Below are 16,259 nucleotides of genomic sequence, written 5' to 3'. Positions count from 1 at the left end.
TCTTCGAGGTGATAATATCTGATAGTAAAACAATTCATGCCATGAATGAGAATAACCCCATTTATAATGCCCAAATCTTTTCTCGTATCCAGATTTTTTGTTTGTGTTGCCATGACGTTTCTTTCAGACCGGATCTCACCTGAGATCCGCTCCTACCAACTGGAAGGTTTCTTACATTGATGAGTTTCACATGTGGGAAACAACTTCTCAAAATGCAACTGAAACTGTCCGCCATGGACCTCCCTAAGACAGAGGTACATGTAGAATCAGGGGTCCAACATGGCACCATCTTCTCTCTCACCAATAAGGTCATTGGGTGATGAGTATATGACATTGATAGCTCCCTGCATTCATCACTCAGTGCAAGCTTCACTTCAATAAGCAGCTTCAAGACTATTATATTGTGCTTCACATGACTCCATAATCTGTCTGGCTAACTAGATCATTGGCCAGGTCCTTGACAAAGCATCCATGCAAATTCTTCTAAAGGAGTTAAACCTCCCTAACGCATCATCTGGGGTTTCCTCCATCTCCCCAGGAGTGCTGCCAGTGAGCTCTGTGGCCCCTCAGGATTGCACACTGCTGGCTGAAGCGCCTGGTAAACTACAGATTCCTATCAGTGATGACGCCCGCTAGCCTTTCCACTGCTACAGGTGGGAGGAAGCAGGACTTCCAGGGACTCCGGAGAGCACAGAGAGGGCAGAGGAAAGTAGAAGAAGCCTTTAAGCATTACTAAGCACTCGGTTGTACTTGTACTCTGTATTTAATTTCTCAAATATTGTAGCAATACATCCCGTCAATACAGAATGTTGAAAAAGAAAAAAAAGTTGTGAATTACACGTTTATTTTCCTACTTCGGTTTTTGTCTTTCTTTTTCAGGCTCACTGAGTTGCTAAGGCAGAGAAAAAGAGGAATAATCTGCATCATATTTTTTTATTTGAACATTTTATTGTCGTTTTTTAAATTGTTTTGAACGTTGAAGAATGTTCAGTAAATTAATTGAAAACATAAGTAGGCCTACTGTCTAATTAGAGTATAAAACTTGCACAAACAATAGAAAAGCAGGTTTTAAGCATGAAGTTGCACTATTTCAAAGCACAAATTTAACTCAAAGGACCTATTTATCTTTGACAAAATACAACACATTTCACAACATCAACTGAATAAAGACAAACCTACCAAACAGATACATTATTGAATATCTGAGTCCAAAAGGAGATTTTCTACACATTATTATCTTCATAATAGAAGATTATAAACAACATTACATTTCCTGGTGTGCACGATCTGACACAGCATTCCTACGTTTTATTATCACAGACATAACAAATAATTTTTTACAGAACTGTCCCACACGCTAAAAACTAGATTGTGATTGAGAGAGATAGGGAGGTGGTGTTTTCAAAGTGTGCAATAGACATTGTTAATATAAATATACATGGCTCTGGCGAATAGAGATATAGGGAGTCAACTCAAATTGAGAGAGAAAAAGGCTGAGAGAGAGATGAATAGAACATTGCATGCAGTTTTCAGTCAGTTCTCACGTGCTAGTTCTAATTTATGGGGTCCTCAAAGGAGGAAGGACCATAGATGTTGGTCCATGTTACAAAAAAGGGTGAAGTGTAGGATAAAGTTGCCCCTAAACGCTGATCTTCAGTTAGTTTTGCAGGGGAAGCTGATCCTAGATCTGTACCTAGGGGAACTTTTACCCCAGAGCACTTTATATAATCATGGTCTATATATGAGCTGCTATTCATGGCTCTCCCCAAGCTGGCTGTATATCTCCTGAAAAGTAGGTCTCTGTTTGGCATTTCTCCTCCAGCAACCCAGCATCAGGCTGCTATAGACCGCATCGGGGCAACAGGCAGGCCTCGGCAGGTACACCTGAGAAGAAACAACATTTTAGGAAATTACAGGAAAAACACATTTTTACAAAATGACCAGATTTGGGATGTTTTGTCACACATATTTCACTCATAGAACAACACACAGTGAATGTCTGTCAACCCCAACAATGAGTAAACTGTAACATGCTGACCAGACCGGACACGTTGCGTGTGCGAGCATTGCAAAATAAATGTAGAAATCCATGTTATTCAATTATTGCACCCACACTGCTCGCGCGCACAAAGAGCGTCTGCGAAGCCAAGGGCTAAAATAGAAGTCATTCCTATTTCTGACGCAGATCGCGAATAAGCCTGGAAGGAGGAGAGATGACTAGAAACGATTCGGTTGACTGTTTTATGTGTGGATTAATTGTCAGAGTAGAGGACCTTCTGCATTTCGGGTAAAATAACAACTCAATGTTTATATCCCTGGACAAATTAGTCAGCAACAGCAAGCTAGCTAAATAGGACAAATTAGCTATCAAGTGCAAGCTAACTAGATAAATTGCCATACATGTTTAATGCTTTTCGACCTGTCCCCAAATTATTGTCATTGGTTCAGAGTTTGTTTTGATATTTTAACCTGCGTGTCGTGTTTGCGTTTGGTGTAGGTGTAACGGATGTGAAACGGCTAGCTTAGTTAGCGGTGGTGCGCGTTAAATAGCGCTTCGATCGGTGAGGTCACTTGCTCTGAGACCTTGAAGTAGTGGTTCCCCGCTTTTGTGGAGTGATGGGTAACGATGCTTCATGGGTGTCAGTTGTTGATGTGTGCAGAGGGTCCCTGGTTCGCGCCCGGGTATGGGCGAGGGGACAGTCTAAATTTATACTGTTACATAGGGGGACAAAATAAATGTATGCACGATAGCGCATTTAGCTGAGCAGCAACCTAAAATAATAGTCAGTCATGTAGACTGACAAACCTGGTTCTATACCTGTTTTGTTGCATGTACACATATTGCTGCCATAGAACAGTGCTGATTGCATGCCGACATAGTAAACATGTGGTAGCCATACACTGGTACAAAAGGTACTATTTACAACCTAAAAGGGTTCTTAGCTGTCCCCATAGGAAACCAATTTTGGTTCCAGGTGGAACCCTTTTGGGTTCCATGTAAAACCCTTTCCACAGAGGGCTCTACATGGAACCCAAAAGGGTTCTACCTGGAACCAAAAAGGGCTCTCCTAGGGGGACAGCCGAATAACCCTTTTGGAACTATTTTTTTCTAAGAGTGTAGTAAATACACTAGTGTGTAGTCACCTGCTTGCCCTGGTCCCTGAAGAACTCGCCGGTGTTCTCGATGACCTGCTCGTCGGAAAACTGCGAGTAGGGCTGCTCTTCACACAGGGTCAGAATCTCCCACAGAGTCACACCAAAAGCCCACACGTCGCTGGCCATGGTGAACTTACCCTGGGAAAGGCACACAGTCATTTGACTAATATCTAAACACAGGGAAACATGTTTGGTTGAAAACTACATGCGACAGAACATTACCAGCTAATATCAGCTCTCTCCAAAACTCCTCACCAATAGGATGCTCTCCCATGACATCCAGCGAATAGGAAGAACGGCCCGCCCCTGGATACGGTAGTAGTCACCGCGATACAGGTTCCGGCTCATGCCGAAGTCAGCGATCTTGATGGTGTAGTTCTTGCCCACCAGACAGTTGCGCGTGGCCAGGTCGCGGTGGACAAAGTTGAGAGAGGACAGGTACTTCATTCCAGAGGCTACCTGTGTAGCCATGCTCATCAGGTTGCTATAGCTAAGATGATATGAGAGTATTGAAAAGTAATTGAACTCTGAACTTGTATATATATATATATATAATGACAAAGAGAGGGCAAGAGTATGTAACATTTTTGCTCCTTTTAAAGTGCATGACAAACTTTTTAATATTGCGCTATTGCATCGGTTTCCGCATACTGTTATGAACTATATGGATGAAAAAATTGACTTGATAAATAAAAAGTAAGAAAATGAATTATTATTATGATTACAGTATCACCTTTCATAATAACCCTAATCGGGGATGTCATTATCTAGTACAATTATGCAGATGTAACGTACCTGACCGTGTCTTTGTCACTAGATTGTATCTCCTCCACCTCGTCCAATTGATGGCTGGACAAGAACTGGTTAAGGTCTCCATTTTCCATGTACTCTGTGATCATGCAGAGGGGGTCGCTCTCCACACACACTGCCAGCAGGCTGACGATGTTAGGGTCCCTCAGCCGAGACATGATCCTGATCTCCTTCAGGAAGTCATTCCTGTAACACGAGGTGGTAACGGCTATGACGTATTCCAGTCACACTTTACATTAAGTTGCACAAACATACCATGCAGTTTATCCTTCAATAAGCCATTATTGTAACTAACACTGGACAATAACAGACACCTGCTAGCAAACCAATCAATCAAATGTATTTCTAAAGCTCTTTTTTTACATCAGCAGATGTCACAAAGTGCTGTACAGAAACCCAGCCTAAAACCCCAAACGGCAAGCAATGCAGATGGAGAAGCACGGTGGCTAGGAAAAACTCCCTAAAAATGCAGGAACCTAGGAAGAAACCTAGAGAGGAACCAGGCTCTGAGTGGTGGCCAGTCCTCTTCTGGCTGTGCCGGGTGGAGATTATAAGAGTACATGGCCATTAAGGTCAGATTGTTCTTCAAGGTGTTCAAACGTTCATAGATGACTAGCAGGGTCAAATAATAATCACAGTGGTTGAAAGTACCTCAGGAGTAAATGTCAGTTGGTTTTTCCTAGCAGACCATTCAGAGGTCGAGACAGCAGGTGCTGTAGAGAGATAGAGTGCTAGTCACACTTTACATTGAGTTGCACAGATAGTTTCTCCTTCAGGAAGTCATTGGTGTGACATAAGATAACGGCTCTGACACCTGCCTGTCACACTTTACCTTGTCACACCATGTAGTTTCACTTTCAAAAAGTCATTCCTGTTACAACGGATGGTAACCGATGTGACACCTGGCAAAATAGGGAAATGCAGTGCTCTTTCCGTTTGTTGATTGGTCAACTTACCTAGTCTTACTTGGTAGATTATTGTGAACACATTCTCTGTTACAACTGGCCAATGGCAAGACACCAAGAACACAAAGTGAAAGATGAGGCAAGAACAAGCATTGTAGTCATTCGGATCACAAAAGTAATTTTCCATACTGTAAATCATGTGGCTCTTGTACTTAGGACAGTACAGTTGTCAAGGAAACAGTTCCAGATCCAGTGCTCTCACCTTGCGTTCTTGTTGGCATCCTCCCTCAGTGTCTTCACAGCCACCAGAATAGGTGTGTCATCGCTGCCCTCTACCTCATTTGAACGGTCATTGACCTCTTCAGACAGATCCTTTTCCACAAAGTCCTGCATGCCCTCGGCCTCACACAGGTGCACCTGTGGGAAGAAACAAAGGCATTTTACTATTGATGTTTCATCTGTCCTGCATGTTTGCACGCGTGCACACACACACACACACACACACACACACACACACACACACACACACACACACACACACACACACACACACACACACACACACACACACACACACACACACACACACACACACACACACACACACACGCACACACACGCACACACACGCACACACACACTCTCCCTTTATCGCCAGTTTTATTCCATACCTCTCCAAACTGTCCCTCTCCCAGTTTCTCCTTAAAGGTGAGCTTGTCCCTGGGGAACTCCCTCATGGCCGTGTCCTTCCCAGAGAGCAGACTCATGTTGACGGCCGTGATGGAGTAGGTGTTGCTGCCCGTAGTCCCCTCCTGCAGGCTCACAATGTCTGCCTCGGCATAGTGGGGAGCCCCGTCTGATCCACAGGCCTGGGGTGGTCTCGAGGAGGAGCTAGTCCCTGCTGTGAAGTACATAGAGCATAGGTTTCACACTTCAGTAAGATGTGACCCGATCAAGACCATTGAAAAGTTCTTGTGACCTTCCAAGTTAACAATACTGATATTTCTAGCCACAGGCCTGTCTTATGTAATAAGCCACAACCCAAAAGTAACTAGGGATCACTATACCCACCATATGACAAACACTAGCTTGAAAGGACATTTACCCTCTTGTCATATTTTCACACCTCAAAAGTTAGTCTAACTGTTAAACTTTGATTTTGGATTGTACTTTCCCTTGAATCCACTCACCCAGCTCCTCAGTGGACTGGGCGAACTCGGGCAGCTTGCGGATGAGGCGGGAGGGCTCCTGGTAGTCAGAGGAGCAGAGGGGGAAGATCCTCTCGTAGGTGGAGTTGGAGCCTTCCCCGCTGGACTGGGACGAGTGGTGGAAAGAGAAGGCCTGGGTTTGGACGGCCAGACGGGCCGACAGCTCGTCGTCTAGCATACGCCGCGAAGCCTGGAGGGAAGGGTAGTTACTGTTATAAGCTGTGTGTGTTGTACTGTTTGGTGGCACCAGAGAGAAAAGGTAGAGGGCGCTCATGGGACAACGGAAGCAATCAATGGCAAAAATAAGAGGTGCATCTTCTAGCTTTTCTAACACTGTGGTTGGCACCAAGTCAAACATTGACAGATGTTGTAATCTTGTGTTTAAGTTTAGCTGAGAGGCCATGCAAATCGATGTTTGGGGATACATTACAGCTAATAAGAAACACTTGAGGTAAAAAAAAAACGTTTAAAAACTTGAATCAACAATTTTGATCAGTGTCATTTGCAGTCTTAGTTTCTGACTTCCTTTTTTAGCCCGGCAGCAGTATTTATTTTATAACAAGACAGAGAAGTTTCCTCGTAGCTATTAGATCAACCCTAATGATTTCCGCTCTGAAAACACCTCAGAGAATAAAAATCTGTTACATACCTTCTCTAGCATCTTCTGCCAGACCTGGCGCCACAGAATGATGACTATGATGGCCAAAAGGATGACGATGATGGCCACCAGGCAGCCAATCAGGATCCGGGTGTTGCTTTCATCCACTTTGTGGATGGGGTCATCTCCTAATGTACCAGAAGGTATAAAATATTTAACAGAGAGCTTCGTTGCTTCCTCCGTCCTTGTTTGCTCAATTCCTTACCTCCCTGTCAAAGCGCATTGGAGCGAAGAATCCAAGATCCCTCACTGAAGGAGTTGAGGATACAAAGACTTGACAGCTTGAAACACTTTATGGCATTATAATATTTATTACAAGAAAGGGTGGTCATCAAGACGTTTAGTGCTCACATCACATGTAAGCTTTTCATTTCAAAAAATAAATAATTATAATGTCATCCCCAGTAAGTGTTGTATGTATCATTCATCAATGCTGTTGTAATTTCCCCCATATTTCACTGTAACTAACCTCTATTCGTCATAATTAATGCAACAGCATTTTAAGAACAGGCAGCAGAGGGCACTATTGAATGCAAAAAGGAGACAGGGTTGGCGAAGACAAAACAGGTAAGAACGTAGCTGGAGCTAACCTGGAATAACATTTGTCGGGTGGCCACGTTTGCGGGGAGTCGGAGATGTGTTATAAACTGCTGTCCCTGCTGAAAGGGGGGGCAAGAGAGATAGAGAGGCAGAAAGAGGAGAAATATCATCATCTATTCTGAAACAGAGTGGAACGGGGAGAGACACCACCTGAACTAAAACACAATATGTTTTTTGTTCCCTGTTACAAAAATGTTTAGTTACAGTGAGCCCTACTGAACACGACCCAGGCAACTCAAGTCTCACCTGACTGGAAGGCCACCTCGCTGATCATCATCCAAGCCTCGTTGAAGGCAAAGCGGCACTTGATGGCACTGGCCATGCGGTCCCCCAGGGGCACAGTGATGAACCGGGCACTCTGGCTGACCTGGTCCACCGGGAGACGTAAGGACACTGGCTGGGACTCCCAGTCCAACTCGGACGTACGGAAGTAACACGAGGCCTGTCGAAACATTCTCACGCCGCGGCTGAACATGTTATTGCAGTGCACCTACGGAGAGAGGAGGAGAACTATCAACTATAACACTCGAGTGTAGAGTGTGCTGTGGTATACTGTCTGTCACTGCGTGGTTTGAAGTACAAATTGGATGTCCAGGTGCTATTCAGCCAATGACGAAACAATTGGAGGCTAAAGTTGTTGGACATATGCCTAAATATTTAGCCACTCTTGAAGGACAAAACAGACCTCCACATATGCCTGAATACGGTATCTCTTGCACACCTACTGAGTGGACCAATGACACAAGGTTATGGTCGGTCTGAAATTACATCAACAAAACCAGAATTTCAACCCGTTTTGCCCAGTTTTACTCGTTGGGAACATGGTAAAACCACATCCTTTCTCCACCTCCTTTTGTACAAGTTGACCTCTCACCTTCATCGAGGTGAAGTTGCGTACGCGGTCAAATTCGAAAGTCATCTCCACGTAGCCCTTAGGGAAGCTCTCATTGGTCCAACCCACATAATCGTATCCGGGCCACACGCCGTACACGTGACTGTGGAGGAAGTCATCAAGACCCCACGTCCCGTCAGTCAGCTGGCCCAGGCCTTCCTCCATACTGGGGGGAGAAAGGAGAAAGGACCGTTACTCCCATCCACTACGGTTGTGCCCTTGAGCATGGCACTTAATCCCTAACTCATACCGAGGAGAGAAAGGAAAAAAGGAGGTCTTTGTTGCTATCATTGCCTGTGTTGAATCCACTTGTGTCTTGCACGTCATCATTTCACACTATCATACTGACCCGAACCGTATTGTGCTGCCTTGGATAATTTCCTTTCACATTGTTCTTTTCTGCACGGTTCCAAAAACTATGGTGGATTCAAAACCAGGCCAGGGCAGGACAGCTTGGCTCCGCTTAGCTCAGTAGTGTGACAAGAGTTGTCCACAGAATCCTCACATGGGCCAACAATGGCTCACAACTTTGTTAAATGGTACCTTCGGGTCAGAGTCACTTAGGATGTGGACCATTTAACGCTTCTTAACGGTTTTGTACTTAGAAAATGCCACTGTTGAAGTACAAATATACTAAAACAAACCCAACTGACTGTAGACCCATGGATCCATCGTAGACCGAGTCATTAAGGTGGACGTCCAGGCCTCTGTAGGTCATCTCCTGGCCGGCCGGAGCACTGTAGGACACCAGGCCATCTGCAATAACACACAGCCAGGGACAGGTCAAAGGAAAGGTCACAATCAATGACAGTGGCCGTTTTACATCTGCCTGGTTTAATTTTTGCTTTACATTCCAACTCTGGGAGCATCTAGGCTATTCTCTTTTCTTTCAGTTTCATATACGGAAAGGATGTAGGACGGGATTAGATATAGGATAGGATGGGATTAGATATAGGATGTAGGATAAAATGGGATTAGATACAGGATAGGATGGGATTAGATATAGGATGTAGGATTAAATATAGGCTGTAGGATAGGATGGGATTAGATATAGGATAGGATAGGATGAGATTAGATATAGGATGTACTGTAGTGTGTCTGACCTAGCCATTCACAGCCATAGAGCTCTACCCTCATGCACACGATCATGGAGTGGTCTGTGATTGGCATGAAGCGTACGAAGCGGGCAATGATGGGTGGCTCTAGGTCCTTCAGCACCACGTCATAGGCATTCATGTTCCCCTCGATCACCTGCAGACAGGAACAGGAAAGAGCATCATTATCCTCATCCAAAAACTACAGTCACTAAACATTGAATGCCAACAAACACAGCCAGACAAGAATGGGAGTTATAGAAAGTCACACCAATCACAAAGCCAATCAAAGCAAGATTGTGCGACCAATTGAGTAGTCCCAAAAGTGAAAACCCAGCCCAACAGTTGGGCCCCAACTGGCACTCCAGGCTGGCTCAATCAAATACTCAAAGTATTTGAAAGAAAATTCATACTCTTTGAACCCAGCCCTGAGAGCAAAAGGACATTGAATCAACATTGGAAAAACATTGAAAGCAGATGTCAGAATGGACACTAGTTTGCATCTGCTCACCTGCCTGCCTTTTCTGTCGTGCCAGGCCACCCAGCGGCTGCCGTCACGGCTGTACTTGATGCGGTAGCGCTGGGCAAACTCATTGCCCATGCCGTCGGCGTGGCGACCCTGGGTGCCCACGAGCGTGATGAAGTGCAGCGAACGCAGGTCCACCTGGAGGAAATCCTTCGGGCCGCCTGCGTCCGTCTCTGCCATGATGTTGGGGCACCATGCCCCGTCACCATCTCCATCGTCAAAGTCCAATCTAAGGAGGAGAGGGGGGAAGGAAGGGAGGAAGCAGTAGGAGTAGAAGGGAATAGCATATTAGAAGGGAGTATAATATTTAGTCAATTGAATAATAAAAATGCCTTCCTCCCTTATTTTAAGGAATCACTGATCTGACAAGGTTGGATTGGTGAAGGGCAATAAGGCAGGCAATCTTGCCTTCACTCAGACAGTACAGTCAGTACTCTGATTACCTGACGGAAAAGAGTTTAGAGTGTGTAGGCATCTACAATATGGTGACAATGTGGATAGCATACCTGCCATATCTTGCTGCTGTAGACTCTGACCACTGACTAGAAGCAGAGATATCCTCATCAAGAATCTGTCCTCCAGTCATACCCAGAGGATACCGACACACACCTAAAAGCAGATACAGTGTTATAGATGCATGTTTTTTGGGTCAGGTGTTTTTTTCCTGACCATGTGGCCTGATCAGGGAAAAACTCCAGGACCTAGTTAAAAGCTATGGCAAATTAATCAGATTTAACTCATGTCATCAACAAGTCACAGATGTTTGGTGTGTGTGTGTGTGTGTGTGTGTGTGTGTGTGTGTGTGTGTGTGTGTGTGTGTGTGTGTGTGTGTGTGTGTGTGTGTGTGTGTGTGTGTGTGTGTGTGTGTGTGTGTGTGTGTGTGTGTGTGTGTGTGTGTGTATCTATGGACGGGAACGCATTCCCGAAGTCCATGAGTGTGCCACACTGCACATGCATTTGGTAGGATCTGGCTTGAGTCAGAACTGAAGTGGACAGGGCACAGCCCTCCCCCAGCTTCTTCCTTTAGGCCTGGGAGGCCCCACTGAAACAGAGGCATCACTATGTAGGTGCCAGTCCAAGCAAAAAGACTAGGGAGGGGCCCCTTCAGTTTACCTCCTCTTTATTTTGCATCTCTTTTTCTATCTTTTGTACCAGAGCCAAAGACACAGACAGTTTTAGACTTAGTGCTGTGACCATTGGAAACAAAACCCCTCCAAAAATGTAAAACTCGAATTGCTCAAGATATTATTACGGTGGTTTAAAACAATATTTATTATAGCAAGAAAGAGAAAAACCATGAGCTGTTAAAACAGCGATTGAGGTGCGTGTGTGTGTGTCTGTGTGTGCGTGTGTGTGTGTGTGTCTGTGTGTGCGTGTGTGTCTGTGTGTGTGTGTGAGAACAAATGGCTTCTTCGTCTACTGTGTCAGTGATCAAATCAAATCACATTTTATTTGTCACATGCGCATGAATACAACAGGTGTTGTAGACCTTACAGTGAAATGCTTATTTACAAACCCTTTAACCAACAATGGCGTTTTAAGAAAATTAAGTGTTAAGTAAAAAAAATAAAATGCCCCAAAATAAAAGTAACAAATAATTAAAGAGTAGCATTAAAAATAACAATAGTGAGGCTAAATACAGGAGGTACCGGTACAGAGTCAATGTGCGGGGGCACCGGTGAGTCGAGGTAATTGAGGTAATATGTACATGTAGGTAGATGTAGTTAACTTATTGTGCATAACTGTTAACTCTGTCCTACTCTTACTGTACCTGCCTATTACCCTTCATTCTGGATCTGCTTACAACTCAAAGTAACACTGAAACATAGAAATAGACTTTGAGAGCTTGTGGACAAAATATGCTTCATACAGTGAAACTATTTCAAGTGGAAAAGTCCAGGAGAGGTAGGTTATGAGTGCCTCTCCTGTCACCCTGCTCCTTAGCACTGACACAGACGTACGAACACACACACACACACACACACACACACACACACACACACACACACACACACACACACACACACACACACACACACACACACACACACACACACACACACACACACACACACACACACACACACACACACACACACACACACACACACACACACACACACACACACACACACACCAGCAGCTCACTCCATACCTCCAGCAGCCTTTTTCTCCATCAGCCTCTTTTCTCCTGCCCCTACAGCTTTTCAGACATTTCCTGAATGCCCCCAGCCTGTGAATGGTTTGCCTGTTCTCACATATTTGCTGTCTGACCAATCTACCAATGGCTAAACCCCACACGCGCGCACTTACACACGCACACCTTGACGGTGATGACCTAACCAGCCCACCTAGCTATTACAGCGTGCTAGTATCTCCATCATGTCGACACCTTGACTTGACTACAATGAGGTAATATCCCCGTCCGTTAGACGTATGTACTGTATAAAGAAAGGCTTTCGAAAATGCAGAGACGTGACATGAACATGTAACATCTTAAAATGAGTAAACAAACACTTAACATCCTTTTCAGATATCCTGAGTCAACCAAATCAAGCTGCACTGTCTCGGCCTCGGTTACACATCCACTGTAGTTACTGGGACCATGCTGGAGAGGGCATCTAAGCCAGCACAGTGCAGCTCTGATAGTGTGAAAAGGCTATGAGTTGACCTCCATGTACAGTACCTGGGTTGACTTGGGTCCTTACAGTAGTGAGGAGGAATAGCAGGAGACAATGTCTTATCTGTAGAGCTTTCATCTCAGAGGCAGGAGCTGAACACCTGACAGAATGTTTCACAAGTTCAGTATAACAACAACAACAACAACCACAATATGTATGTAATGATACGTAGGTAGGGGTTGTACTTGTACCATCCGTTGGTCAATGCTAGCCTTCTCTCTAATCTCAACTTTTTCTCTATATAAATAGAAATGTTGGTAAATGAGCTTTTATTGTTGAAAGAAATGATGAAAGAGAATGATGGCTTTTTTCCCACCATCTAATAAAGGCATGGAGGTGTTCAATGACGGAGATGTGTTTAAAATATATCACTCGATGGTTTCATTTCAGAGACAAATGATCATGGTTTTTGCTAAATGCTATATATCCGCCTCATTCTAAGAGCAATAGGTAATGCTGCTACGTTTTTTTACAGTCAAATGTAAAAAATAACTACATAAAGAACTGTGCAAATGATACATTTGTGACATCAATATTATTATATATATATATATAATTTAATACAGTAATATGAGATCTGTATGCACAATATTTACATTTGACAATTTTGTCATTTCAGCAGATGCTCTTATCCAGAGCAAATTACAGTAAGTGCATTCATCTTAACGTGAGACAACCACATATAACATTCAAATATACAGGATGTGAACATTCCATTCCAGCTAAACAATGGATATAGGCTATAGAGTTTAGCAAAAATAAAAAATATATCCTACACATCTGTGAATTAAAATCTGAGACCAGTCATTTTTTTAAACACACATGAAGGTGTGTTTAACCCACAAGCAATCACTTCTGATGAAAAAAAAATGTGAAAAATTGGTGGATATAGCGTTTTGGAAATAAACTCTTAATTTATGATTCATATATTTGACCAGTTTAATGTCCCCTGCCAAGAACTAAAATGTCCCTTCGGTATAATGATGAAGATTGACGATTTATTGATCAATCGCTAGATTGATTGATCCAATACATCAGGGTAGGCTCAATTCCATATCAATCCAGTCAATTCAGGATATGAATTGAAATTCAATTCAAGGAATGAAAACAGGCATCCATTCGCCATTAGGATTTTCAATACACTCTTTATGGAGCTGAAATGGAATGGACCTCAACCAAACAACGCATACACTATACAAAGAAGAGCCCCTAAACACATTCTAAGATTATGCACCTATCTAAGCCATTGGTTCCAACCAGCGGCAGACATACACAGAGACCCCCTTGTACGGTCTACTCAGGTAATTGACTACCCCTCCATCCACAGTACATGCAGTATAAGTCCCCAATGCTTATTTATCTTTTAAAAAGCCTGTAAATGTCTCGGTGAAATATGTCTACTACACAAATATGCTCTACATGGCTTCCCTCCTGTATTTTCAGTAATTTATGTGGTGAGTTTACCCCAAAAATGTGAGTGGGGGGGGGAAAAGTACTGACTGTGTGGTTCTGTGTAGCCCTGGTGAGTTGGTGAATTCACATGGACGCTAATCTGATGCCCACGGATCCTTGCTGTAAAGTGCTGCCTTTGTGCTTTTGTGTGGTCCTGTCCTGCGTTAGGCCTATTTCATCATGCTAAACTCGGACTGCTCTCTGCCTCAGTTGGGTGTGTGTATGTGTAGGGTCAGGAGTTTTCCTCTGGTCAGATCAGAAAACTCTGGGCCCTAGTTATAATAATGTGTGATTAGAAAAATAACCTCAGCGTTTAGGTCATATCCACCACGGTTAATATACTAATAATGTTAAAGTCCATGTGTCACTTACATGTCAATACTGACACTGGCAGGTCAGGTGACTAGTGTATTCAAATAAAGTATCAAAATGAACATAAACATTCAAATAAAGTCAATCATTAGAAGAGAATGGAATTCCACTTTTTCCTCAAGCGAATAAAATAACGATAAAATAGTGAACTATTATCTAAAGGAAAATAACTTATTTTTGTTAAACAACTTATTTATATTTACATGTCAATCAAGTTTGGGAGGTACCAGCTCAACGTTTCTCAGCTTTCAGTTCCATTGATGACAAATACACCCATAGCTGTCACCGAAACGTGGCTACTAGCAGTGTCAAAATGCAATGCCAAATGACGTTCTATAAAAGTAAGAGTAATCGGAGGAGAATAATGACCACACTTACCTTTCACTGCCTTCCCAAAATCCTTAGTAGTCCAGGGGAATATTACTCCATAATCGACTGGATAAAATTCAAAAGTCTATTACACTGTAATATACTTTCTTCCCGGGATAGACTTTCTGGGGAAGAAGGAGGAAAAGGGCTGATGTAAAAGCAAGCTCTCCCACTAGAGGAAAGAGAAATGGGGAAAAAAATGAAATAAAAATAACACACTCTGGGATTCTTTGGTGTGACGCCAAAAAGCCCCAGAATTCCACCTGATGCACATAAGGTTTCAATTATGGCCTAGAGAGCTGTAAGGGAGCTAGTTTAGAGCAGGCTTCTGTTGAGCAGCCAAGTGCTACTGAAGAAGGACCCGAGTTTACATTCATCCTGTGGAAACCTGTTCATTACTGTGGGTGTGATGGGGTTTTATAGGGCTTCTAAAAGTATCATGCAGAATGTAGGCCAAAAAAGAAACATTGCTGGACAGAGAAGTCAAATCATGTCTGACTGAACTTGGATGATCATTTTCTGTTATTTATTGAAGTGTTATTGATCTTTTTTTCAACTGTATGAAAAAAGTAATTTCCACTCTTTGTTTACTTACAGCAGTGAGTGGATCTCACCAGTTTTTCAACAGTGGTTCTTTTGTGTCCAGCTCATGCCAATTTAGCATGGATTGAGACACTGACCTGGAACTGCCACACCTCAGTAATGGAGTTTACCATGAGAGGGCAGCAGGGACGGCTCCAGTCATAATTGACATAAGTGGTCGCTTAGGGCCCCTGACCGCTAGGTGACCCCCCAACCACAAAAAAAAAAATATATATATATATATTAAATACACTGAGTGTACAAAACATTAAGAACACCTTCCTAATATTGAATTGCACCTAGGGCTGTTACGTGATTGTATTACCGCCACACCAGCAGTCAAGAGGCATGAAGGCAGTCAAATTTTTCTTGACCGTTTAGTCACGGTAATTAAGCTTCCCCAAGCTCTGATGCTGCTGATGGTAATTTGTAGGCTACCAAACTTGCTAAATGCCTGGAACTCAGCACTCTATTTTCACTCTGAAATCAATGCAAATGTGATCGAAAATCAAGTTAATGAGAGCCCATGAGCTCATGTTGCACAACACTTCTATAGGCTAAGCAATATCATGAGAAAACAGAGTGATGGCTTCTTAGGGATAGCCCCATTTTTTCAATTTTCACCTAAATGACATACCCAAATGGAACTGCCTGTAGCTCAGGCCCTGAAGCAAGGATGTGCATATTCTTGGTACCATTTGAAAGGAAACATTTTGAAGTTTGTGGAAATGTGAATTGTAGGATAATATAACACAATAGATTTGGTAGAAGAAAATACAAAGAAAAAACCAACCAGTCTTTTTCAACCACCATCTTTGAAATGCAAGAGAAAGGTCATAGTTGTAGCCCATCACTCTGGTTGTAATTCCGATAGTGTCCAAAACATGGCAGCAGTGTATGTGCAAAGTTTCAGATGGATAACTTGAAAAATGTGTGGACAACAAGACTTTTAGT

At 43.2% G+C, this 16,259-nt stretch overlaps 1 protein-coding gene across 3 annotated transcripts; it reads right to left on the bottom strand.

The window, feature by feature from the left end:
• Positions 1–1,315: 1,315 nt before the first annotated feature.
• LOC124009700 (discoidin domain-containing receptor 2-like) lies at positions 1,316–14,991 on the bottom strand. 3 transcript variants are annotated; one of them, XM_046321777.1, is made up of 17 exons: positions 14,733–14,991; positions 12,536–12,630; positions 10,356–10,458; positions 9,835–10,078; positions 9,333–9,480; positions 8,874–8,985; positions 8,212–8,395; positions 7,584–7,827; positions 7,328–7,396; positions 6,729–6,865; positions 6,062–6,269; positions 5,543–5,772; positions 5,134–5,288; positions 3,952–4,152; positions 3,412–3,646; positions 3,145–3,294; positions 1,316–1,884 (listed from the first exon to the last, which is right to left on the bottom strand). In XM_046321777.1, exons 2-17 carry the CDS (start codon positions 12,606–12,608, stop codon positions 1,750–1,752), a joined length of 2,628 nt encoding a protein of 875 aa, XP_046177733.1. In that variant the 5' UTR covers positions 12,609–12,630; positions 14,733–14,991; the 3' UTR covers positions 1,316–1,749. The 3 variants fall into 3 exon arrangements, with proteins under 3 accessions (XP_046177733.1, XP_046177734.1, XP_046177735.1); XM_046321778.1 differs by having other exon boundaries at positions 7,328–7,393; XM_046321779.1 differs by having other exon boundaries at positions 8,883–8,985.
• Positions 14,992–16,259: the final 1,268 nt, after the last annotated feature.

This window comes from Oncorhynchus gorbuscha, linkage group LG22 (genome assembly GCF_021184085.1).
Source record: "Oncorhynchus gorbuscha isolate QuinsamMale2020 ecotype Even-year linkage group LG22, OgorEven_v1.0, whole genome shotgun sequence".
In the NCBI taxonomy this organism is placed as follows: domain Eukaryota; kingdom Metazoa; phylum Chordata; class Actinopteri; order Salmoniformes; family Salmonidae; genus Oncorhynchus; species Oncorhynchus gorbuscha.
Note: the sequence above shows the minus strand (reverse complement) of the source record. Positions and strands in the feature narration are given on the sequence as shown.

Excerpts from the sequence above, each read along its gene's own strand:
- LOC124009700 (XM_046321777.1), bottom strand. The coding sequence starts at position 12,608 with ATGAAAGCTCTACAGATAAGACATTGTCTCCTGCTATTCCTCCTCACT. Across the intron at positions 6,866-7,327 it reads CCCGACAAATGTTATTCCAG|GAGATGACCCCATCCACAAA; the intron begins GTTAGCTCCAGC and ends CTGGTACATTAG. Across the intron at positions 3,295-3,411 it reads CATGGGAGAGCATCCTATTG|GGTAAGTTCACCATGGCCAG; the intron begins GTGAGGAGTTTT and ends TGCCTTTCCCAG.